Consider the following 25,467-nt stretch of genomic DNA (forward strand, 5'->3'; position numbering starts at 1 on the left):
CAGCAAACTGCGTTTTCAAATGACCTCCTCTGTCCCCACGCGCCCGAGTTGCCCGACCAATTTGAGACCCCAGCTCTGGCGTCTGATGGTCTCTAGGACCCCTAGGGTCGCAGTTGTAAGTCCCGGCTGCCCGTTGCTTGGAATGACCGGGGAAGCTTTAGGGACTGTGGCTGCCCCAACAGTGCCCTGCACCATTCCAAGATTCCAAGAGCAGCTCCCGTGTGCAGGCTGGGCATGGGCTCCAGGTCATTCCAGGGGCAGCCGGGACGGGGACTGCTGCCCTAGGGTCCCTGTCAAGGCTGACCTATGCACTGAAGAACTGGTCGCCGCTGATACGTAGCAGGAATAAGACAAGATGACATCTCATAGGGCTGATTTGAGCACGAACATATCACATCTTCTTCAGTTCCCCGAGCAGTGCTGGAACGAAAGCTCTGCTATGATCCCCTTTCTCATGAGGACGTGGAGGCACCAAGAAGTCAAGTAACCAGCCCAGGGTCACACAGCTTGCAAGGGGTGGTGCTGGGGAAGCCAGGCAGGTGGGCTCCACACTTCACCCAGTTCTCTTCTCCTGCTGTCACACCTTTGGGCCTGGGAGGGGAGTCTCACTCGGTCTCCCAGGCCAGAAAGAAGTGGTGTAATCTCGACTCACTCACTGCAACCTCCGCCTCCCAGGTTTAAGCAATTCTCGTGCCTCAGCCTCCCGAGTAGCTGGGATTACAGGCACCTGCCACCACGCCCAGCTAATTTTTGTGTTTTTAGTAGTGATGGGGTTTCGCCATGTTGACCAGGCTGGTCTCAACTCCTGACCTCATGTGATCCACCCACCTCGGGCCCCCAAAGTGCTGGGATTACAGACGTGAGCCACCTCGCCTGGCCCCTCTACCCTCGTGTCTCAGGGTGGCATCTCTCTTGTCCATGTTTGTGTTCTGGAATCACCGGTGACCTCTTATTTTCCTCTTTGGTGATGAGGAGCAGCTGGGCTGGGCTGGATAAAGGCTGATTCGGAGCCCAATCTCTGGTGTTCTGCGCTTCCTCTTGGAAACCTTCCTACCTTTGAAACCATACCCCAGAGGCATCCAGGGGCTGACCTGCAGGTGCTGTTTGAAGCCCTCTGGGATTCAATATAATACTGAACACCCTGTTCTCAGTTACTAGAGGGCTCCCCTCACCTCTAGGTCTCCCCAAATGCTCACAGTGGGGATGCTGGGAACAGGAGTTCACTAAAGGTTGCGTTCACTCCAGGGGGAACAAATTTTGACTCACTAGGGGCACAGACTTGCCCAAAGCCTCAGGGCCACCTGCAAAGGCTATACAAATAAGACCCAGGGATGCCTAGGTATACAAATAAGACGGGAGGCTGAGGCATGAGAATCGCTAGAACCTGCGAGGCAGAGGTTGCAGTGAGCTGAGATCATGCCACTGCCCCAGCCTGGGTGACTGAGACTCTGTCAAAAAAAAAGGGGGGGGGGAAGAGTGGGCGCCGTGCCTCAAGCCTATAATCCCAGCACTTTGGGAGGCCAAAGCAGGTGGATCACCTGAAGTAGGGAGTTCAAGACAAGCCTGAACAACGCGGAGAAACCATCTCTACTAAAAACACATAATTAGCCGGGCGTGGTGTTGCGCACCTGTAGTCCCAGCTACTCTGGAGGATGAGGCAGGAGAATCACTCGAACTGGGAAGGTGGTTGCTGTGAGCCAAGATCGCGCCTCACTCCAGCCTGGCCACAGAGCAAGACGCCCTCTCAAAAAAAAAAAAAAGACCCAGGGAGATGGTACAAAACTCTGTTTCTGCAAGCATCTGTGTGTCTGCGACTGGCTTTTGAGTTTCTGCATGATAATATTAGTGTGCCCACATGGCTGAGTGAATCTAAGTGTCTAGCAGTGTGTGATGTGTCCTGCGTGGGTGAACATGTTGACATTTGCAAGTATGGCCGTGTTTGTGTGAATGAGTCTGTGAGTTTGTGGGGTGTGGGGTCTGTGCCTCTGTGAGTACATGTGTGCACTCCATGTGTGTGTCCCTGTATCTGTGTATGTGTGTGGGCAGGTTAATCATAGCTCCGTTTGTGAATGTGGGTCTGACAGTGGAGCCTGTGTGTGTGCATGTGTCTGTGGTGTGTGCTGTGCCTGCGTGTCTGGGTCTGAGTGTGCATGTGTATTTGTGTGCACAGGTGTGTGGCAGTGTGAGGGACTGACCCCATGTTGCCAAGGGCGGCTGATGTCTGTGAAATCCACACAGTTCTGTGTTAAATCCATCTTGCCACTTGTTTGGGGTCCACGTTGCTTTCCTCCTCATGGCCCCTGATGTTCCCAAGAGCCCCCATAGCTCTGGGCGCTACAGGGAGGGGGAGAAAACCTTGCTCTGAGGCGTCAAGTCATTTCCTGCTTTCATGCCATCTTCTCCTCCAAGCATCTGTCTCTGCTGTTCCTTTTTACCTTCCAGCTCCCCAGGTAGTTCAGGTCCCCAAGGTCACGAAACCTCTGCTCCAAGGTGGGCAGCAGCAAATGACAGACCGCCCCCACCACTACCATCCCACCCCCACCACTACCATCCCACCCAGCCTCTCTTCCTCCCACACCTGCAAATCTCCCCCTCCAGGTGAGGGCCATGGCTTGCATGTCCTCCAAACCCCACTGGTGCCTCGTTCTTGCCAGGCTGTGAGCCATGGACTACACAGCCAAGTATCCACCACACGGTGAACAAAGGGGCTCCAGCAAGGCCACACGGTGTGCCAGGCGGCAAACAGCGCCAGCAGTAAGCACTCCATTCAGAAAGGAGCAGAATGGGGCTGGGTGGCTCCCTCCCATAATCCCAGTGCTCTGAGAAGCCGAGGCAGGAGGAACGCTCGATCCAGGAGTGCAAGTGAGCCATGATTGCAATGCTGCACTCCAGCCTGGGTGACAGAGCCAGACCCTGACAGGAAGGGAGGGAGGGGAGGGAGGGAGGGAGGGGAGGGGAGGGAGGGAGGGAGGGGAGGGGAGGGAGGGAGGGAGGGGGAAGAAGGAAGGAAGGAAGGGGAAAGGAAAATAAAGCAAGAAAGAAAAGAAAGAGAAAGAGGCCAGATGCGGTGACTCATACCTGTAATCCCAACACTTTGGGAGGCTGAGGTGGGCAGATCACGAGGTCAGGAGTTTGAGACCAGCCTGTCCAACATAGTGAAACCCGTCTCTATTAAAAATACAAAAAATTAGCCAGGCGTGTTGGGCACCTGTAGTCTCAGCTATTTAGGAGGCAGAGGTTGCAGTGAGCTGAGATCACGCCACTGCACTCCAGCTTGGGCAACAGAGACTCTGTCTCAAACAAAATAAAAAGGAAAGGAAAGAAAGGAGGGAGGGAAAGAGGGAAGGAAGGAAGAAGCATCGTGGAAGAGAGAACAACAAAAGAAGGGGCTGGGACAGATTTCTTTACTTCCCAGAGAAAAAAAATAAGAAACTCAGTCTAGGCCTACACCAGTTAGGTAGACAGAACTGGTCCTTGGACCTCCTCCATGAACTCCCTTTTCTCCTGCCCTCAGCAAGGCTCGAGTGTGGTCATTTGCTGTTTTCACTGCTGGGGGTTTTGGGGACACAAAGCAATACAGAGAGAGGCCCCCAGCTTCCTCCAAACCTCCACAGGGCCTTAGCAAACCAATTTCTTCCCAATTATAAGAAGCAATTGGCCGGGTGCAGTGGCTCATGCCTGTAATCCCAGAACTTGGGGAAGCCAAGGTGGGTGGATCAGTTGAGATCAGGAGTTCGAAACCAGCTTGGCCAACATGGTGAAACCCCATCTCTACTAAAAATACAAAAATTAGCCTGGTATGGTGGCACAGGCCTGTAGTTCCAGCTACTCAAGAGGCTGAGGCTGGAGAATTACTTGAATGCTTGTACCCGGGAAGCGGAGATTGCAGTGAGTGAGGATCTTGCCACTGCACTACAGCCTGGGAGACAGAGTGAGACTACATCTCAAAAAATAATAAAAGGGCGGGGCATGGTGGCTCACACCTGTAATCCCAGCACTTTGGGAGGCCAAAGTGGGTGACTGCCTGAGCTCAGGAGTTTGCAACCAGCCTGGGCAACAGTGAAACCCCATCTCTACTAAAAAAAAAAAAATACAAAAATTAGCTGGGTGTGGAGGCGGGTGCCTGTAGTCCCAGCTACTTAGGAGGCTGAGGCAAGAGAATTGTTTGAACTCAGGAGGCAGAGGTTGCAGTGAGCTGAGATCGAGCCACTGTACTCCAGCCTGGGAGACAGGGCGAGACTCTGTCTCAAAAAAAGAAAAAAGAAAAAGAAGGAATTAATGCATAATACACCACAGACCCTCTTTTGGGCCTTTTCCTAGTGCAGTGAGTTTCCAAAGTCCTGCAGCCAAGTTGCCCAGATGTTTGTGGCACCTGATCCAAACAGAATTCAGAGCCACACAGACAGCGCTAGCAAATCCACATCTCTGGCGTCGAGGGCCCCAGAATCTGTTTTTTGAATGCACCTTCTGGATGCCTTTACTGTACCTTATCACCAAGATCGGGTGAGGTGTGAAAACCCAGGGCCCTGTCCCCTCCAAAGCAGCAGAGCCCAGGCGCACGAGGATGACAAGTGAAGTGACAACAAAAACACATGTGTCTCCACCACCAAGGATGGGAGTGGAACGGACAGCAAGGGCCAGGTCACCCCCACAGCATTCGTCACTTGCCAAGTCCAAAGCTAAGAAATCAGTTCGTGAATGTTTTATTTCTATGTTGGCTCAAGCCTTCTTTTTAAGTCCAAGGAGGCAGTCAACATTAAGTGTGCAGGCGAAGGGAGATGGAAACAGAGGCGGTTTCCCCCCTGCCCTCCCTCTCTCCTGTTTCAAACTGAGCACCTTGAGTTGCATCTGAGAAAGCTAAAACTATGGGTGATGCCACCCTATCCTATCGATTTCTTTCCTTACATTCTTTGGGTTGCTACAAGGAATCAGTCTTTTTTTAAAAAATCAGGTGGTGCACATGGTGGCTCACATCTGTAATCCCAGTGCTTTGGGAGGCCGAGGCAGGAGGATCACTTGAGGCCAGAAGTTTGAGGCTGCAGTGAGTTACGATCATGCCACTGCACTCCAGCCTGGGCAACAGAGTGAGACCCTGTCTCTAAAAAATAACAACAAAAAAAATCAAAGCATGAGACTAGATTTTAACAAGAGAATAAAGAGGGTGCTTAGGTGGAGATGTGGGCAGCATCCACCTCCGTTTTCAAGTTCAGAGGCAGAAAGATCAACCTCTCTCCCCCACACGGAGGGAGGGCCTGTGCGCTGTCCCTAGCTCCCACTTCACAGCTGGTCTTCTTGCTCTCCCTGCTCAGCTTCTGCTCTGCCCTCAGCCCTCAGCACTCTGAGGTTCCTGGCCTCACCGGCCCTGGGGACTCTCTTGGGCAGGGTTGGCAACCGGGGAGTGTGCCAGAAGGCTCTCCGGTGCTTGCGAAACCACGAAAAGCGTCCAGGGGTCTGGAACCTCACTGTCTTGACCTGTTTCCGGGCCCTGGCTCCTGAAGCTGTCCCTGTGGTCCCTTGGGCAGCTGAAGCTTCAGCTTCCTGGATGCCTGGGGCACCTGCCCTCTGATTATGTGCAGCCTGGGCCCTCCGATTATCTGCACCCTGGACAGCTGGGGACCTTTCCCTCTGGTCATGTACGGCCTCTTCCCTTTGATTATCTGCAGCCTCTAACCCCTGGTCAGCTGGGGCCTCTGCCCTCTGATTATCTGCAGCCTCTGACCCCTGGTCAGCTGGGGCCTCTGCCCTCTGATTATCTGCAGCCTCTGACCCCTGGTCAGCTGGGGCCTCTGCCCTCTGATTATCTGCAGCCTCTTCCCTCTGGTTATCTTCACCCTCTGGCCCCTGGTCAGCTGCGGCCTCTTCCCTCTGATTATCAGCAACCTCTTCTCTCTGGTTATCTGCAGCCTCTGGCCCCTGGTCAGCTGGGGCCTCTTCCCTCCGGTCAGCTATGGCCCCTTCCCTCTGATTATCTGCAGCCTCTCCCCCATGATTAGCCTGGAAGTCTGCCCCCTGACCTGTGGATGCTGTCTGCTCCTTTCTGTGGAGTCGAAAGGAGGCCCAGTTGATCTTGGGCCTCCATCGCCTGGGGGAGGTCTGGGGCGCACAGGCATCTCCCGCGTTTCCCACGCGATCCCTGGGGCTGGTGCCCTCTGGCGCGGATGATACTCCTGCGCTCCCTGATGCGGTGGAGGACAGCCGGGCCTCACCCACCCCGGGTCCCGCCCTCGGCGCCCAACCCTTCACCCTCCGCTTCAGCTTCCCCCAGGACACCTGGCCGACATACTCCCGCCACCTGTCCGCCTTGGACAGCCGAGGCCCCAGGTTGTCCTCAAACATCGGCACTGGCCGGTTGACGCGACGGCGGGCAGGCGGCGCACTGGGCTGCTTCTCCTCTCGCCGGAGGAAGGCCTCGACCAGTTCCTCATCATCCTCGCTCTCCAGATCGCTGCCCAGGAACTTGCTGCCCAGGTAGCTGACCGGCATCCTGCGCACCGCCTTGCCCCGCCGCGGGCCTTGGCGGCTCTGGTCTCTGGAGGTCTCGAAGTCGCTCAACTCACTGTCGCTGGCATTGCTGCTGTCGTAGGTGCCCACGACCAACCGGGGCGGAGGAGTCACCATCTGCTGCACTCTTCTCCTCACTCGGGGCTCCCTGGGCTTTCTGGGGGGCTGGGGCGGGTGCGGGGTGCTCTTCTCGATGATTCGGGCCACGTCCTCCAGGGTGCGGCCTTCTTCTTCCAGGAACTGGATCAGCCGCTCCCGAAATTCTGCTTCCTTGGTGGCGGGCTTGGAGATGACTCTCCAGACGCCCCCGGCCAGCCTGACCTCCCGGGGGATGAGCAAATAATCGACGTCCTCCCCAATCTGCAGCATCCCCACCGTGGAGTCCTCCTCCTTGCGGAACACCTTCCCGATCTTCTTAAAAGTCCCCACGGGCTTCAGGGCTTCCACGAGGACGTCCAAATCCACATCTTTGCAGACATCGGGGACGCTCCAAAGAATTAGGCAGTCGGGGGACGGGAGGAAGCCCCAGGGGAACCAGCCCCCCACGTGGCTTTTCTCGAGAGTCTTTAAGATCTCCAGAGTGGTATCTGAGGTGAGGGGGCAATGAGCCCCAACAAGCTACAGTCTTGAGGGAGGGACTGGAGGCCGGGGGAGTGCCAGCAACGCTGATCGGAGAGTCTCCTCCCCAGGCCAGGGACGAGCCCACGCCTCCTATCTCTTCGCCTGTACCAAGTCCAGTGTTGACCAAGTCCTGCTCCCTTGCCACGGACTTGGAGGAATCAATTTCCAGGATGCTTACGTGGGCGGGGGCGAGGTCAGTCCCGAGGCTCAAGGCCCACTCCAAGCTGGAAACGTGGTGGTCCAGCTCCAAGTTGGGGCGCGCGAGCTGCCAGCGATTCTTCCTGCCCCAGGCACCGGGGACGCGGCTGGAACTTGGAAGAGGAATTCGCAGACAAAGACGGTCCAGCCCAGGCTATTCAATATGGCCGAGGGGCTGGGAGGCCTCAGCCGGGCCCCGCAGTTGGGTACCCCGCCCCCAGGCAGGCCGCCACCCAGCTCCAGGCTGACCTTGACACGCTGCAGCCTGCCAGGCCGCGCGCTTAGGGCTCTGCACCTTGGAGCGCAGGGGCAGGAAGTTCCTCCTCGCCTTCCCCTAGAACGAGGCCCACCTTCCCCGTCTCATCTTACACTCCCGGACTCGGGAAGACTGACAGGGGGGCTGTCCACTCCCTTCGGGGCGGCCTCCCTCCCCTCCCCCACAGGGGTGTGGCCGCGTCCCGGGCCTAACTGGGCCCATTGCTTCCCAGCGAAGCGGCTGTAGCCCACGTCAGCACCTTTCCTGAAAGGCAGCGGTTTCCAGACCTGCCCTCCGAAATGGACAAGTCCCAGCCAAACCCCGGAGGTGGCTGTGCTAGTGGATTCGACCTTTTGAGGGCCACTGGCACTATAGATGAGCATGTTAAATTCACGCGACCATCGGTACCCGTACACCCACACACGTGGGTAGAGAAATGGGTACCAGGTTCTTATTGCAACAGTCCCACTGTGGCGCGTGGCACAAGGTCGGGGCTCAATGCATAGTTTTGAGTGGATGAATAACCTAAACGTTCATGGCCCGGGGCGGTGGCTCACACCTGTAATCTCAGCACTTTGGGAGGCCGAGGCGGGTGGAACAAACACTTGAGGCCAGCAGTTCGAGAGAAGCCTGGCCAACGTGGTGAATCCCTCCTCTGTACAAAAAAAAAAAAAAAAAAAAAAAAAATACAAACATTTGCCGGGCTCGGCCGGGGGCAGTGGCTCAGGCCTGTAATCCCAGCACTTTGGGAGGCTGAGGTGGGCAGATCACGGGGTCAGGAGACAGACCATCCTGGCTAACACGGTGAAACCCTGTCTCTACTAAAAATACAAAAAAATTAGCCAGGCATGGTGGTCGGTGCCTGTAATCCCAGCTACTCAGCAGGCTGAGACAAGAGAATCACTTGAACCCGGGAGGCGGAGGTTGCAGTGAGCCAAGATCAGCCACTGCACTGCACTCCATCCTGAGCAACAGTGAGACTCGTCTCAAAAATAAAAAAGAAATTAGCCAGGCGTGGTGGTGCCCGTGCGTAGTCTCAGCTACTCTGGAGGCTGAGGCAGGAGAACTGCTTAAACCCAGGAGGTGGAGGTTGCAGTGAGCCAAGATCGAGCCACTGCACTCTAGCCTGGGTGACAGACCTAAATTCCGTATAAAATAAAAATTTAAAAAATAGCCGGGCGTAGTGGTGTGTGTGTGTAGTCCCAGCCACTCTGGAGGCTGAGGCAGGAGAATCTCTTGAAGCTGGAGGTGGAAGTTGCAGTGAGCCGAGACTGGGCCACTGCACTCCAACCTGGGTGACAGAGGGAGACTCTGTCTCAAAAAAAACAAAAGTGCAAAGAGCACAACAACAACAACAACAAAATCCCTAAAAGTTCATGAGCAGAGACTGCCTCTATGTGATGGTAGTGTCTTACAGTGAAATATTTCGCAGCGTTGAACAAAACGAGATGGCTAACCGTAGGCCCGGCTTATGAGGCACTTCCTACCTTTCTAAGAATGAACTTGAGAAATCCTTGCTATGACAGGAAACTCGTAACATGAGTACCATTCCCATTAGACAGCTGAGGAAACTGAGGCCCAAAGACATAAAACCACTCTCTCAAGGTCAAGTCAGGAAGTGGTTGTTTGGATTTGAATCCAGAATAACCTGCCTTCGGTGTCAACATGTGTACCAATGCTGGTCACATGTACAAGTATTGCCAAGAGTGGCTGTTTCTAGGGAGGAGGACTGGGAGTCCCCAAAAGGTGGGGGAGAGACATGTACTTTTCACTCTATACCCTTTTGGAATGATTGAATTTTTAGCAATCAAAAATGTTAATTAAAGCCTAGTGAGGTAGTCCAGGCCTATAATCCTAGCACTTTGAAAGGCCACGGCCAATGAATCGCTGGAGCCCAGGAGTTCCAGACCAGCCAGGGCAACGCGATGAAACCCCATCTCTACAAAAAGTCAAAAAGGTATTGGGAGGTGATGACGCAGTAGTCCCAGCTACTGGGGAGGCTGAGGTGGGAAGGTAGCTTGAGCCCAGGAGGTTGAGGCTCCAGTGAGCTGTGATCATGTCACCACACTCCAGCCTGGGTGACAGAGTGAGATGCTGTCTCAAAAAAAAAAAAGAAAGAAAAAGAAAGGTAATTAAAATACACATAAAAACAACAAACAAACTTACATAAAATCGAAAGTCAGACCACACAACGCACATAAAGGGTCGGAATGCCCAGGATGTGGGGAATGTGGGGAATTTGCAGTGTCTCAGGTAATTCTGAGACAACCAGCTCGGCAAATGTACACCAACCACAACAGTGGGACTAGTAGTAATAACAGTTAACTTGCATTGAGTGTATCTTTGGAACAAGGCATCCAGAGATATGCTGAATGGGCCTCGTTGTTAGGAATCCTCAGAGGTGCATGGTAAGACGAGTGCCATCACGATCATCTTTTTACGGATGGGGAAACCGCGGCTGGTCTGAAGTCGGAAGGCTGAGGCAGGAGAATCGTTTGAACCCAGGGAAGCAGAGGCTGCAGTGACCCGAGATCGCGTCATCGCACTCCAGCTTGCGCAACAAGAGCGAACCTCTGTCTCAAAAACAAAAACAAAGACAAAAGTTAGCAGGGTGTGGTAGCACATGCCTGTAATCCCAGCTACTGGGGAGGCTGAGGCACGAGAATTGCTTGAACCCGGTAGGCGGACGTTGCAGTGAGCCAAGATCGTGCCACTACACTCCAGCCTGAGCTACAGAGCAAGACTCCGTCTCAAATAAATAAACAAACAAATAAACACATGTGATCTTATTTAACTCATGAAGGAGCCAGGCAAATGTTTAGGAAACGGCGGAAAAAGAGAGGGAAAGAAAAACTGCGCGGGGCTTAAGGGGAGTTAAGGTCTCAGTGAGGCCTGTTCACAATTATGGGCGTATTCAGGTTGTTTTTCTCCTGCAGAACCAGGTGGTTGGGCTTCGCTGGATTTCTCTCTGTTCCTCACTGGCTCGGTCCCAGCCGCAGCGCTGTCTCTGCCCCCGGGCCTCCCGCGGCCCCGCCCCCGCGCGCACAGTTTGTGGCCTCCGCAGTCCGGCGGTCTCCATGGCAACAAGCGGACGCACTCTCCCGCGCTGGTCTAGTCTGAGCGGAGGCGGAGGATGCAGGGAGATGGTGGGGTTGGGCGCAACAGAGGGCGAGCCAGAGGGACGAGGGCAAGGGCGGGCGTGGGTGGCTCCTTTTTTCTGCCCCTGGTGCCTCCCTTAGGCCTCATCCCCAAAGCCAGCTTCCCTGAAAAGCTGTTTGTAGAAACCAAAAAAGGAAAGATCCTAAGGGCACCTAGGTTTCAGGAATGCTGGTTAAAGAATCGCAAGTCTGAGAGGTCACGAGAGTGCCTCCCACGTGGTGACCTCGCGAGTCGTTTGGGTCTGGTAGTCCTAAAAGGGCTTTGGTTTTGTTAGTTTTGTTTAGTGTTTTTTTTATTTGGTGGGGAATGGGGAGCGGCGCAGTCTTGGAAATGAAAACCCCAAATGTCCCACATTTTCATAAAAATTGTCAACCCCCGGCAGAGGGCGGTGACTCACACCTGTAATCCCAGCGCTTTGGGAGGCCAAGGCGGGCGATCACGAAGTCAGGAGTTCGAGACCAGCCTGTCCAACATGGTGAACCCCCCGCCCATCTCTCCTCCGTCTCTACCAAGAAAACAAAAATTAGCCGGCATGGTGGCTGGCACGTGTAATATTAGCTACTACGGAGGCTGAGGTAGGAGAATCGCTTCAACCCGGGAGGAAGAGGCTGCAGTGAGCTGAGATGGTGCCGCTGTACTCCAACTTGGGTGACAGAGTGACCCTGTCTCAAAAAAAAAAAAAAGACACAGAAAAAGCAAAAGTTACAGAAAGGTGTAAATTTTTTTCAGAATAGGATTCCTCTCTCCAAAGCCCACCTTCCAGCCTCTTCCCAAAAAGTAACCAGTAACCAGTTAAATATCGCTGTACTTTTCCAGGGAAAAAATGCTTACATTAGTGTATGTGTTCATTTTAGAATTTACCTCACAGTGATTTTTTCTGCCCATCATCCTGAATTATTTTCATCACGGCATTTACCGCTTTGTTTTTTTGTTTTGTTTTTTTCTTTGAGACCAGGTCTCACTCTGTTACCCAGCCTGGAGTGCAGTGGCATGATCGTGGCTCACTGTAACCTCGAACTCCTGGGCTCAAGCAATCCTTCCATCTCAGTCTCCCAAGTAGCTGGATCTACAGGCACGTATCACCATGCTCAGCTAATTTTTTTGTATTTTTTATAGAGATGAGGTTTTGCCATGTGTCCAGGCTGGTCTCAAACTCCTGGGCTCAAGTGATCCTCCTGCCTCAGCCTCCCAAAGTGCTGGCATTACAGGGGAAGCCACTGCGCCTGGTCCCAATCTCCACACGCAGCGGGGTGGATCACTTGAGCCCAGGAGGTCACGACCAGCCGTGGCAACATAGCAAAACCCCATCTCTATAGGGTCCAGCCCTATTGGGTTCTGTGAGTCCCTCCCTGTTGGTGCGGAGACAAGAAACTGTAGAAATAAAAGACACAGACACAGAGATAGAGAAAAGAGTGTGGGCTCGGGGGTCCACTGCCAACCAAAGCGTGGGGACCTGCAGTGGCCCCGAGTGCCTGGACGCTCTTTTATTGAGTACAAAGCAGGGGGCAGGGAAGGTAGGGTGAGGTAATGGTGGTCGGTGGTAGGGTCAGGGAACTCACGTGTCCCGAAGATAGGGGGTCCAGGACTCTCAGGTAGCTGAGACAGGAGACAACCTAATGCGTCACCGCTCTTCGCATATTTGTCACAAATATCAAGGACACTAAGATTATGTTACCATTATTCAGTCTTAGCTTTTAAGAAAAGGAGAAACCAGGTGCAGAAGCGGAGCGTGAGAGCAGACATGGAACGTGACCACTGAAGCACAGCATCACATGGAGACAGTTAAGCCCCCGGATGTCTGCGGGTCTCCCTGAGCCATCAGGCCTTGCCACAAGAGCTTGGAGAAGCGGAGTTTTCTCCTAACCTCCCCAGGAAGGAGATGTCTTGGCCATTTCGAACGTCTCCTTCCCTAGCTGGCTAAACACCGGCGCTTTCCCAGGGCTGACGCTGCCACACAGCCGAGGCGCCCTCCAGCAGCCCTTATGCGGGCGTGACAGAGGCTTAGGGCATCCTGCCTTAGGATGCTTTCTTTACAATGTCACCTCAGTTCCGTGCTTCATAACCGGAGAGTCATTAGTACAATTAAAGGTTACACTGAGTATATATCTTTATGATTCTAAGTAACTATAAGATTATACATGATTATATAAAGGAATAACTATGTGCCTACATTTCTAATTCTTTGTTAAATAGATATTCATATGAAAACAGGCTGTGGCTTCAGACCCTTGCCACAGCACTTGCAGGGTTTGCCCCCTACACATCTCTACAAAAATAACACAAAAAATTAGCTCGGCATAGTGGTGCACACCTGTAGTCCCAACTACTCAGGAGGCTGAGGTGGGAGGAGCATATGAGCACGGGAATGTCCAGGCTGCAGTGAGCCACGATCACACCACTACACTTCAGTCTGGGTGACAGAGTGAGACGCTGTCTCAAAAAAGTTTAGAAGGCCGGGTGCAGTGGCTCACAGCTGTAATCCCAGCACTTTGGGAGGCCAAGGTGGACGGATCACAAGATCAAGAGATTGAGACCATCATGGCCAACATAGCGAAATTCCATCACCAGTCGAAATACAAAAATTAGCTCGGTGTGGGGGCACATGCCTGTAATCCCAGCTACTAGAGAGGCTGAGACAGGAGAATCGCTTGAACCCAGGAGGTAGAGGTTGCAGTGAGCTGAGACAGCGCCACTTCACTCCAGCCTGCGTGACAGAGCGAGACTCCATCTAAAAAAATAAAAATAAAAAAAAAGTTTAGAAAAAGGAGGTCTAGGAAGCTAACACAGGTGAAACCATACAGACTAGAGGGGGCAATGTGGATGTGATCACATATGCAGAAGCTAGAGAGATGCAGCCAAAACCCACGGAACTCCTGGAGCCACCAGAAGCTCAAAGAGGCAAGGAATTTCCTCCCCTGGAGCCTCTGGAAGGAGCTTAGCCTTGCCAACCCCTGGGTTTTGGATTTCTGGCCTCCAGAACAATACATTTCTGATGTTTTAAGTCATCTAGTATACGATAATGTGTCATAGCAGCCACAGGAAGTGAATACAGAGCCCCCTGTATGGCCACTAATTCCCCAGACTCCAGTGAGGACAATTTCAAATTAAAACATGCTAATTTTAGCCAGGCATGGTGGCTCACACCTGTAATTCCAGCACTTTGGGAGCCCAAGGTGGGCAGATCACGAGGTCAGGAGATCGAGACCATCCTGCCTAACAAGTGAAACCCCATCCCTACTAAAAATACAAAATAATTAGTTTGGCATGGTGGCGCATGCCTGTAATCCCACCTACTCAAGAGGCTGAGGCAAGACAATCGCTTGAACCCAGGAGGTGGAGGTTGCAGTGAGCTGAGATCACGCCACTGCACTCCAGCCCGGGTGACAAAGCGAGACTCAGTCTCAGAAAAAAAAAATGCTAATTTTATTCTGTGACCTTGTCTCTCAGGAATAATTATCCCTGAAGCAAAAGAATTCTTGTACAGTGTCCCCTGCCCCAGAAATCACATATGGGTGACGGGCACCTAGGAAGTGGTTTTTTGTTTAAGACTGAGTCTTGATCTTAAACTCCAAAGCTTTTGAGGTCTTTTCTGTCACATTGACGCTGGGGCACAGGCTGAGTTCTGTCTCCTGAGGAGCAGCACCTTGAAGTAGTCACCAGTTTGCCTCCTTTTTTTTTGAGATGGAATTTTGCTCTTGTTCAGGGTCAATGGCACGATCTTGGCTCACCACAACCTCTGCCTCCCCAGTTCAAGCAATTCTCCTGCCTCAGCCTCCCAAGTAGCTAGGATTACAGGCATGAGCCACCATACCTGGCCAATTTCGTATTTTTAGTAGAGATGGGGGTTTCTCCATGTTGGTCAAGCTGGTCTCGAACTTCTGACCTCAGGTGATCCACCCACTTCAGCCTCCCAAAGTGCCGGGATTACAGGCATGAGCCACCGCACCCAGCTTTTTTTTTTTCAGGCAGTCTTGCTCTGTTGCTCAGGCTGGAGTGCAATGGCATGATCTCAGCTCACTGCAACCTCCGCCTCCCAGGTTCAAGCAATTCTCCTGCCTCAGCCTCCCAAGTAGCTGGGATTACAGATGCCTGGTACTGCCTCTGGCTAATTTTTGTAGTTTTAGTAGAGACAGGGTTTCACCATCTTGGTCAGGCTGGTCTCGAACTCCTGACCTCGTGATCTACCTGCCTCGGCCTCCCAAAGTGCTGGGATTACAGGCATGAGCCACCACACCTGGCCAGAAGTTTGCCTTTTGGTGTCCGAGACTCCAAAACAACTTTTTGTTAGCACATGGAGAACAGACCGTCCTCTTGAGGAAGCTGGGCACGTGTTTATCAAGTTTAGGAATCTGAGATATAAAACCAGGCTAGCTCATTGCAAAGTTTAAAAAAAAAAAAAACAACAACAAAAAACACAAAAAAACAGGCTAATGTGTTCTATGTCAACACAAAACGGTCACTGGACCCAGGATTGCAGGGAACGACACTCTGCTTTCTCCTCTTTGCTAAGTTGTTTATATATATTTACTCCTCCCTCAAATCCTGTGAAATAGGTTACTGCTATCTCCACTTTACAGATAAGATACCAGAGGTGTAAAAAGGTGACCTGGCTTGGCCAGGCTCACATCCCCCGAAGTGAAAGAGTTAGGACTTGGGCCAGATGCAGTGGCTTACACCTGTAATCCAAGCACTTTGGGAGGCCGAGGTGGGTAGATCATTTGAGGTCAGGAGTTCGAAACCAGCCTGGCCAGTATGGTGAATATGCACATGGAATTCCACTATTTGCTTCCCTAGATATTTCTCCGTCGAATGTATTTATCACTATATGACCACGTCTTCTATTTTCTGTGTTCCAATGTTTTAACACCTGGGGCATGCTGAGCCTGGAGGGACAGCTCCTCCCAGGGTCAGCTGATTCCTTGGCTTAGTAAACAACTTGTCCTTGACAGGGCTCTTCAAAGGCAAAACAACCCCCACCCGACAAAGAACAAAGGGTTCTTGATTCAACTCCCACAAGAGCAAAGCCCACACCCCCAACTGCCTCCTTGATTGGGCTCTCGTATTCTGGGTCACCACTCACCTGCCCCAATCGCCCCAGGGACGGATCCTAGACAACCAGGGTCAGCCCCTAAGCCCCAGAACCAACTGAAAGTGCTAACCCTGCTTACACCTTGCCTCACCCTTCCTTCCTGCAGAAACCAGTTCAGACTCTCATTAGGGGCCCGGCACGGCGGCTCACGCCTCTCATCCTAGCACTTTGGGAGGCTGAGGCAGGCAGATCACAAGGTTAGGAGTTCAAGACCATCCTGACCAACACAGTGAAACCCTGTCTCTACAGAAAATACAAAAATTAGCCAGGAGTGGTGGTGCATGCCTATCATCCCAGCTACTCAGAAGGCTGAGACGGGACAATAACTTGAACCTGGGAGGTGGAGGTTGCAGTGAGCCAAGATCATGCCACTGCACTCCAGCGTGGGCAACTGAGTGAGACTCCATCTAAAACAACAAAAGCAAACAAACAGAAATTAGCCAGGTGTGGTGGGGGGTGCCTGTAATCCCAGCTACTTGAGAGGCTGAAGGCAGGAGAATCACTTGAATGGAGTTTCGCTCTTGTGGCCCAGGCTGGAGTGCAATGGCGTGATCTCAGCTCACTGCAACCTTCACCTGCCAGGCTCAAGCAATTCTGCTTCAGCTTCCCAAGTAGCTGGGATTACAGGTGCCCGCACCACCTTCAGCTAATTTTTTGTATTTTTAGTAGAGACGGGCTTTCACCATGTTGACCAGGCTGGTCTCCACCTCTTGACTTCAGGTGATCTGCCTGCCGCAGCCTCCCAAAGTGCTGGGATTACAGGCATGAGCCACCGTGCCCAGACCCAAATTAAATCTTTTTTGAAAATTATTTTTCTCTTCTTTGTCCCTCTAGAGACCAAATTAAATCTCACATGGATCCCCCCTACCCCTTATATCAAGGGACAGACTATGATTTCAGTAGCATACATTTATTTGATGAGTTCATATTTGTACAACAGAGCATGTCAATCACAAAGAACAATGAAGAGTTTTAGCTGAACCCGCTTTTGAAATCAGGGGCTTACAGAGGCCAGATGCAGCCCTCCAACAGCCGGCACATTCAATTTACTTGGGAATTTTTGCTTGGGATTTGCCCTGCCAGTGAAGTAGCTCCAAATGGTGACAGTTTTACATGACAATTTGCATTGAAATCCCAGAATACACTTTGACTGGTCCAGAAAACCTTGAAAGAAAAGTGGTAGGATTTTGATTTTATGGGTGACATTGAACCACCACATACCTGCGTATCACAAATATAAATGTTATACCCCTGAAATCCACAATAAGCACAAAATACAGGCTTCATGCTGCAATATGATGAGAAATGTCACACTATCTCTTATTACACAACGGGTATGCCTTGATGGGAGACCGGCATGCAACAAGCACGCTGGAGGCTTTTGGAGCATTTATTCGAGCTCAGACTCTGCATTGCAACAACCAACACAGTAGCACAGTATTCTGAGAGTAGGTATGCCCTGGCCGGGAATTTACAAGGAATAAAACAATCATCAGAGAAGCTGGGCGCGGTGGCTCACACCTGTAATCCCAGCACTTTGGGAGGCTGAGGTGGGTGGATCACTTGAGGTCAGGAGTTCAAGACCAGCCTAGTCAACATAGTGAAACTCCATCTCTACAAAAAATATAAAAATTAGCTGAGTGTGGTGGTGCATGCCTGTAATCCCAGCTACTCAGGGGGCTGAGACAGGAGAATCGTTTGAACCAGGGAGGTGGAGGTTGCAGTGAGCCGAGATTGTACACTGCACTCCAGCCTGGACAACAGAGTGAGACTCAGTTTCAAAAATAAAAAAGATCAACAGAGAGCTACAAACTTCTTGACCATGGATTTGCAAGAAGTTCACATAGGTGTATGGAGACAGCAGGAAGAGGTTTATCCCAACCACTGCACAAGAGAAAGAGATGTTGAACTGAGGCTAGACAGCCAGCTTGGGAAAGGGACAAAACCCAGCCTTTATGGCTGGATGCAGTGGCTCAAGCCTATAATCCCAGCACTTTGGGAGGCCGAGGCGGGTGGATCACGAGGTCAAGAGATTGAGACCATCCTGGCCAACATGGTGAAACTCCGTCTCTACTAAAAATACACAAAAAAATAGCTGGGTGTGGTGGCGCGTGCCTGTAATCTCAGCTACTCGGGAGGCTGAGGCAAGGAGAATTCCCTGAACCCGGGAGGCAGAGGTTGCAGTGAGCCAAGACTGTGCCACTGCACTCCAGCTTGGCACCTGGCTACAGAGTGAGACTCTGTCTCAAACCAAACAAACAAAAACCAGCCTTCAAGGTTTTAGGTTATATCCATCAAGTGAATTCTAAAAATTCCTTCTGTTTCTTGGCACTTGCTGAGAATGTAAGAATCTAATAGGAGTTTCTGCCTGCTTAAGAGTGTGTCTCTTACCTGCGCCCTGGCCACCAGGGTAGGGGAATAGTATTTCTTGTTTTTAATAAGGGGGTGAAATAGGGGCGGCTTCCCAGAAATAAGAAAGGGAATTGAGGCCAGGTCAGAGGCTTATGCCTGTAATTCCAGCACTTTTGGAGGCTGAGGCAGGCAAATCACTTGAGGCAGGAATTTGAGACCAGCCTGGCCAGCATGGTGAAATGCCATCTCTAATGAAAAATACAAAAATTAGCCGGGTGTGGTGGCAGATGCCTATAATCCCAGCTACTAGGGAGGCTGAGGCGGGAAGATTATTTGAGGCCAGAAAGTAAAGGTTGCACCACTGCATCCAGCCTGGGTGACACAGTAAGACCCTGTCTCAAAGAAAAAGAAAAGAAAGGAAGGAGGGAGCGGGGAAGGGGGGAGGGGGGAGGGGAGAAGGAAGGAAGGAAGGAGAGAGAGTGAGTTGAATGCTGAAAGTCACAGACATGACTGACATCCATCACAATGAGACATTAGGGGTCTCTGGCGTTACAATTTGGTAGGCTGAGTGTGTGTGTGTTTAAGTTACATTTTTTAAAAGATTCAGTTCAAACCTTTGCAGATCCCTGAACTAGCAGAAGTATGCATTTTGACAGGTAAGGTGTCTTTAAGTAAATATCTGTCTACTCACATGTATTTGGATTTTACCTAATTTTAAAAATTCTTCATCTCAATGTTAACATCGTTCACTGGTAACTCTTGAAAATGGCCTCTTAATTATTTTCCTCCTTTTGGACCACTGCCTGGAAGCCTCGCCTTTTTTTTTTTTTTTTTTTTTTTTTTTTTTTTGAGACAGTTTTGCTCTTGTTGCCCAGGCTGGAGTGCAATGGCACCATCTCAGCTCACTGCAACCTTCACCTCTGGGGTTCAAGCGATTCTCTTGCCTCAGCCTCCCTAGTAGCTGGGATTACAGGCATGCACCAACAACTTCCGGCTAATTTTGTATTTTTAGTAGAGATGGGGTTTTCTCCATGTTGGTCAGGCTGGCCTCAAACTCCCGACCTCAGGTAATCCCCACCCCACCGACCCCACCTCAGCCTCCCAAAGTGCTGGGATTACAGGCATGAGCCACTGCGCCCAGCCACCTCTTATTTAGAGAGTGGAGTTCACACCTCCCACCAAGCCAAAGCTTCCGGGATTTAACTTGGCAAGACTCATACCCTCACCCCAGGCGCCAATCTGGGCAGAAGGGTCCCTCCTACCTCTGACTGCTTCTGTAAGAGACTCAGCGTGTAGAGAATGGCGACAGCTTTTCAAGAGCCAATTACAGATCAGCGAGTTCCTCAGAGGTGGAGAGCAGGCAACTCTCAGCCATGATTTCTGCTTGATATGCGCAAAACAGGGTATCCCACTCCGGACAAGTTTGTGCCAGAGTTACATTCAAGGTACATGCTTTTGAAACACAGAAAACGGCTCTAGACTTTACAATAACAGGATTTCCAGGAGGGCGCACAGCTAGAGGGGTCTGTGCCGCCCGCCTCCCCCCAGCAGGAGAGGCAGTCCCAGCATCAGGCCGCAAGTGACAGCCGAAGGGGGATGGCGGCCCTTCACCCGAGTAGGGATCTCCCTGACATGTTCCTCCTGGATCTGCGTGGGTTTTCTTCAACTCCAGTAAGAGATCTTCTCCAAAACCTTGGAATCCGGGAACCTGTTGTCCCCGCCTCCATTTTCTGCAAAGGGCGCAGGCGCCTGGAGAAAGCCTTGATCTCCATAGCAACGGTCAGACGCGCTGCTAGGTTCTGGCTCCGACTGCGCCTGCGCGGCTGGACCCGCGGGGTCTCCCGGGTGCCGGAAAATGTTTGTGGGTCTTTGAGACCCTTCCTCACTTAGAAATTACTCTCATCCACTCAAATGATACCCATACACATATCAGGTGTTACTCACACACTCTCAAATATTACCCACAACTGCTCTCAATTATACACGGATGCTACCCGCACACCCTAATGCTACCCACACTCACTAATGTGTATTTAAGTAACCCGGATGTTACCCACGTCTACTCAGATATGTAGTATGACAGTCATGGGCAAGGTTTTGGTCTATTTTATTCCCCTTCTGTATCCCCAGTGCCTGGCACACTGTAGGTCCTCAGGAAATTTTGTTGGTTGAAGGATACATGAATGAATGAGTAATCCACACTCAGCCAGATTTTGTGAACATTCAACCGTTACCCACATCTACTCAAATGCTACCTACGCTCACTCCGATGTCTCCAAGTAATTTAAATATTACCCACTCTGAGTGCCATGAAGGCAGGGATTTTTGTTGAGTTTACTCCCTTCTGTATCCCCAGCTCCTAGAATAGTACCTGGGACATAATAGGTGCACAGTAAATATCTGTAGGATGAATGAATGAGCCAAGGGCAGCCAGACGTTAACCGCACACACTCAGATGTAACTCACAAGTTAGTTAACTCAAAGATATCTACCCCTTTCACACTAGTCAGATGTTACCTGTGCTATCCAAAGGATAAGCATTCTTCCTCAAAAGTTACTCATCCACTAGTGTCATTCCTCACTTGTATTACCCACACTCACTCATACTCCTTAAATGTACTCAGGTGGTACCTACCCTCCCACGGTCATCACTCACACCCACTCGTCACCCCCCACGCCCACCCGATGCCACGACCACCACCTCACAGCTTCTTGTCCGAGGCGCGACGCCGCCGGCGGTTTTTCTTGTTCTTCCTTTTGCCCCTCTTGCCATCTCCAGCCTTGCTCTCCTTCTCGGAGGAGTCCGGAGGTGGCACCACGTCCATCCGGACAGTGGCCCCAGCCTCCGGCTTCTCCCCCACCCCAGTCACACAGCACTTCCTTGCAGGCAGCTCTCCGGGGCCTGTCTCTGGGAGACACAGTTCCTGCCTCAGGACCCGCGCCACATCCTCGACCGTCCTCCCTTCGCTCTGCAGAAAGAGGTTCAGCTTGGTCAGGAATTCGATGTCCTGCTTCCGGGGCATGTAGACCACTCTCCACACACCGCCCTTGCCCTTGATCTCCCTGGGGACCACGGCGTAATTGATGTCCTCTGTCAGCTCAATGATGGCTGCCTTGGATTTATCTTCTTCCAGATAGGCCTTCCCAGCCACTTCGAACTTGCCTAGAGGTTTGAGGGGCAGCCGAATAATCTCTTCAAATTCCTCGTGGTTGCAGTCCTTCGGGATCCCCAGGATCATCAGGGACTTGTGACTGTCCACCTCCAGGGCCTTGCACCCATGCTCCAACAGGGCAATGTCCTTCACGCCAAACAGCATCTTCCCCAACTCTTTGAGGCAGCAGTATGCCCGCTGGCGCACACCTGAGCTGCCTCGGGAATCCACGGAATTATCCAGATTGCCGGGATTTCTTCCTAAAGGCTAGGAGAGAGCGTCAGGCCTCGGGCCAGAGGCTGCTCCCAGGCCCCCTTTGTCCAGCTCAGTGACGGATGCCCCCAGTGCCTGCCTGCAGGGCTGTGCAGTGTCAGTCAGGGCTTCTGTGGCTCCCTCTGAGTGGGCTCGAAGATTCCCAGGGACTTACGCGTGCTGGAGAAGCAGAAGGCGGTGTTTGCCACCTGACTCGTGGCTCCAGGGTCCTGTGCGAGGCTGCACCGAGGAGGGTCTTAAGATAATAATGCTTCCCCTTTCTTGGCGTGGCCTCTAAAGGTCTCGCAGGCCCCAACAGTCTCTGTGGATCTGGGACTGCTGATCTCCACCAACGGAGTGTCGTGGGTGGGGCCCTGACAGACAGGGAGGCGCGTCACTGCCGGCCCAGAGATTGCCCTCAGTGCCCCGTGGCCAGACTAGGACGAGATGTGGCCGCTGCACTTGCTCCTGCTGTGACGTCACCGTCTCCTTCCACCAAATTACTTCCAGGCTCTGAGGCCTGGAAGTTTCCATGGCAACCGCTGGAGCATCGCCTCTGTCATTGGCCGCCTGGTCGCATTGAAATCAAGAGTCGGAGGGGGTCATTCGGAGGTGAGGGTTCGGCCTCAGCCATCAGAAGTGCCCGAGATTCTCCTTTGAATAATAGCTGATTCCAGGGGCGAGGGGACAGGGAATATACAAGAGGCACCCGGGAATATTTTGGGGTCAGAAACTAAGGAATTACTTTTTAAAAAAATGATGAGAACATCTGGAAAGACCCAGGAACCGGCGTGAAAGGCTCCCACTGGCCAACCCGGGACAATTTGAGCATCAACGTTAAAAATGAAAGTAACAGATTATAACCCCTTGAATAAAATTAGAACCTATGAGTTGATGTAGATATAAGTACATTAAGGGAAGTTTGTGAGGAATGTGAATAGCACATTGTCTCAAAGTACTTGCCCATATAATACTCATCAAAGGCAACAAACGTCTTTACAGTGGAATATTCTTACTTGTAGGATGGACGGACACACGGACACACACACACACGTGCGCACACTGATAGAACAATATGACAATTTACACTAAACACTCAAAATGCTTGAGGGGAATTTTTTTTTTTGAGACAAAGTCTCCCTCTGTTGCCAGGTGCCAGGCTGGAGTGCAATGGCACAATCTCAGCTCACTGCAACCTCCACCTCCTGGGCTCAAGCAATATTCCTGCCTCGGCCTCCTAAGTAGCTGGGACGACAGGCACCCGCCACCACCCTTGGCTAATTTTTGTATTTTTAGTAGAGATGGGGTTTTATCGTGTTGGTCAGGCTGATCTCAAACTCCTGGCCTCAAGTGATCCTCCTGCCTTGGCCTCCCAACATGCTGGGATTACAGGCATGAGCCACCAGGCCTGGCCCAGTACTGCCTTGGGACCCAAGAGTCCAATCCCCTGTCAGGGGCCACATATACTGATCCCCCATGTGGGTGAAGAGCCCATGGGGTTGGGGACATGGGCTTCCTTGGAACCCCCACCTCCCCTTCTGGACCATGCTCTGGTACCAGGGCCCAGAATTCCTTGCTGAAGTGACCTGAGCCACTTCCAGGACATGTGTGGGCATCTTCCCTGGCTGGACGGCACCATTGTGGTGCATATATCCAGCCTCAGTGGATGGCCCTAGGCGCAGAATTGGAGTTGAGAGGGAATGGAGCATGGAGGTGCCTGCCGGGACATCTACCGCATGCACACAAGGACCCTCGCTGGTGCGACAGGGCTGGGTGGTGCATATGTTTCCTGTGGCTGCTACAACAAATAACCGCAATCTTAGCGGCTTCAAAGAAAGCATTTTTTAAATGTGTAGAGTTATGGAGATCAGAAATCCACAAATAAGTTTTATGGAACTATATTAGGGTTCTCCAGAGGGACAGAACTAATAGGATCTATATCAATATAAAAGGAGTTTATTTATTTTCATTTTTATTATTATTATTTTTTTTTTTGAGACGGAGTTTCGCTCTTGTTACCCAGGCTGGAGTGCAATGGCGCCATCTCGGCTCACCGCAACCTCCGCCTCCTGGATTCAGGCAATTCTCCTGCCTCAGCCTCCCGAGTAGCTGGGATTACAGGCACGCACCACCATGTCCAGCTAATTTTTTGTATTTTTAGAGACGGGGTTTCACCATGTTGACCAGGATGGTCTCGATCTCTTGACCTCGTGATCCACCCGCCTCGGCCTCCCAAAGTGCTGGGATTACAGGCGCGAGCCACCGCGCCCGGCCAGGAGGAAGTTATCTATGTGCTGATACAGGAAGATTTCCTTTGTGTGAAATGATATGCTGACATTCTCACAACATATTGTTTGATAAAGCAAGGTGTATAATACTGTTAAAAACAAAGAGAATTTTATCTTTTTTTTTCTTTTTGAGACAGAGTGTATAACACCATTAAAAAAAAAAAAAGAAAGTGAGAGAAAAATTCCTTTTTTCCCCCCCTTTTTGAGATGCCGTCTCATTCTGTCACCCAGGCTGGAGAGCAGTGATGTAATCACAGTTCACTGCAGCCTCCCAGGCTCCAGCAATCCTCCTGCCTCTGACTCCCAAGTAGCTGAAATCACAGGCGCCTGCCACCATGCCCAGTTAATTTTTGTGTTTTTAGCAGAGATGGGTTTTCACCATGTTGGCCTGGCGGCTCTCAAATTCCTGACCTCAAGTAATCCGCCCACCTCAGCCTCCCAAAGTGCTGGGATGACAAGCGTGAGTCACTGCACCTGGCCATAGGACTGGCTTTCAACAGGAAGCACAGAAAATTCCTCCAAGGGACAGGAGAGAAGGACAGGTGCACACATGGCAAATGCAGCTTTCCTGGTAAGAAGCCAAAGAAACAAATTTTATCTTATTTTGTTATTTAAGAAAAGCGTATATGATGCTTACTATATCCCGACTCTGTTCCAAGCATTTTGCAAATACTTCATTACATGAAAAGTTCTTGAGGTAGCTACTGTTATATTCTCATCCTCATCTTACAAATGAGGAAGCAGGCACAGAGGGGAATCACCTCCAAAGTCACACAGCTGGGAAGAGGCAGGGCTGCTTAAAGGTGGGCAGTGCAGGCTGCGGAACTCACATTCTTTTTTTTGAGACGAAGTTTTTACTCTTTGCAATGGCGTGATTTCGACTCATTGCAACCTCCGCCTCCCAGGTTCAAGTGATTCTCCTGCCTCAGGCTCCCGAGTAGCTGGGATTATGGGCATTCGCCACCACAACTGGCTAATTTTGTATTTTTAGTAAAGATGGGATTTCTCCATGTTGGTCAGGCTGGCATTGAACTCCCGACCTCAGGTGATTTGCCCGCCTCAGCTTCCCAAAGTGCTGGGATTACAGGCATGAGCCCCCACACCTGGCCAAGAACGCACACTCGTGAACACTACTACTCTGTAATACTTCTCTGTGCTTGACCTCCTGGGCTCAAGCGATCCTCCTGCCCCAGCCTCCCAAGTAGCTGGGATCACAGGCTTGCAGCACCATGCCTGGGTAATTTTTTCATATTTTAGTAGAGATGGAGGGGGGTTCACCATGTGGCCCAGGCTGGTCTCAACCTCCTGGCCTCAAGTGATCCTCCAGCCTCAGCTTCCTAAAGTGCTAGGATTACAGGCATGAGCCGCAGCAACCAGTCTTCTGTGCTCTGTTTTTGATAAATGACATTTTATTGTACAAATGTGTTTTATTTTTAGATGCAAGATCAGCGGTCGAGGATTCGGGCTTGTTGTGGGTACTGGGAATCTTGAGGAGAGAGGAGAGTCAGAAGCTGCAGTCTTGGAGAAAAAAAACAACAACAGAAAAACAGGACCAGGTGCTGTGGCTCATGCTTGTAATTCCAGCACTCTGGGAAGCCA

At 51.5% G+C, this 25,467-nt stretch overlaps 2 protein-coding genes across 2 annotated transcripts; both read right to left on the reverse strand.

Moving 5' to 3' along the window:
• Positions 1-4,687: 4,687 nt before the first annotated feature.
• Positions 4,688-7,613, reverse strand: CCDC8 (coiled-coil domain containing 8 subunit of 3M complex). The gene has a single exon (XM_002762259.6). It carries the CDS (start codon positions 6,868-6,870, stop codon positions 5,278-5,280), a length of 1,593 nt encoding a protein of 530 aa, XP_002762305.1. The 5' UTR covers positions 6,871-7,613; the 3' UTR covers positions 4,688-5,277.
• A 9,105-nt stretch (positions 7,614-16,718) lies between these two features.
• PNMA8C (PNMA family member 8C) lies at positions 16,719-22,074 on the reverse strand. The gene has a single exon (XM_054249234.2). The coding sequence runs from the start codon at positions 21,491-21,493 to the stop codon at positions 20,879-20,881; it is 615 nt and encodes a 204-aa protein (XP_054105209.1). The 5' UTR covers positions 21,494-22,074; the 3' UTR covers positions 16,719-20,878.
• Positions 22,075-25,467: the final 3,393 nt, after the last annotated feature.

The sequence above is a fragment of the Callithrix jacchus genome, chromosome 22 (genome assembly GCF_049354715.1).
Source record: "Callithrix jacchus isolate 240 chromosome 22, calJac240_pri, whole genome shotgun sequence".
NCBI lineage: Eukaryota > Metazoa > Chordata > Mammalia > Primates > Cebidae > Callithrix > Callithrix jacchus.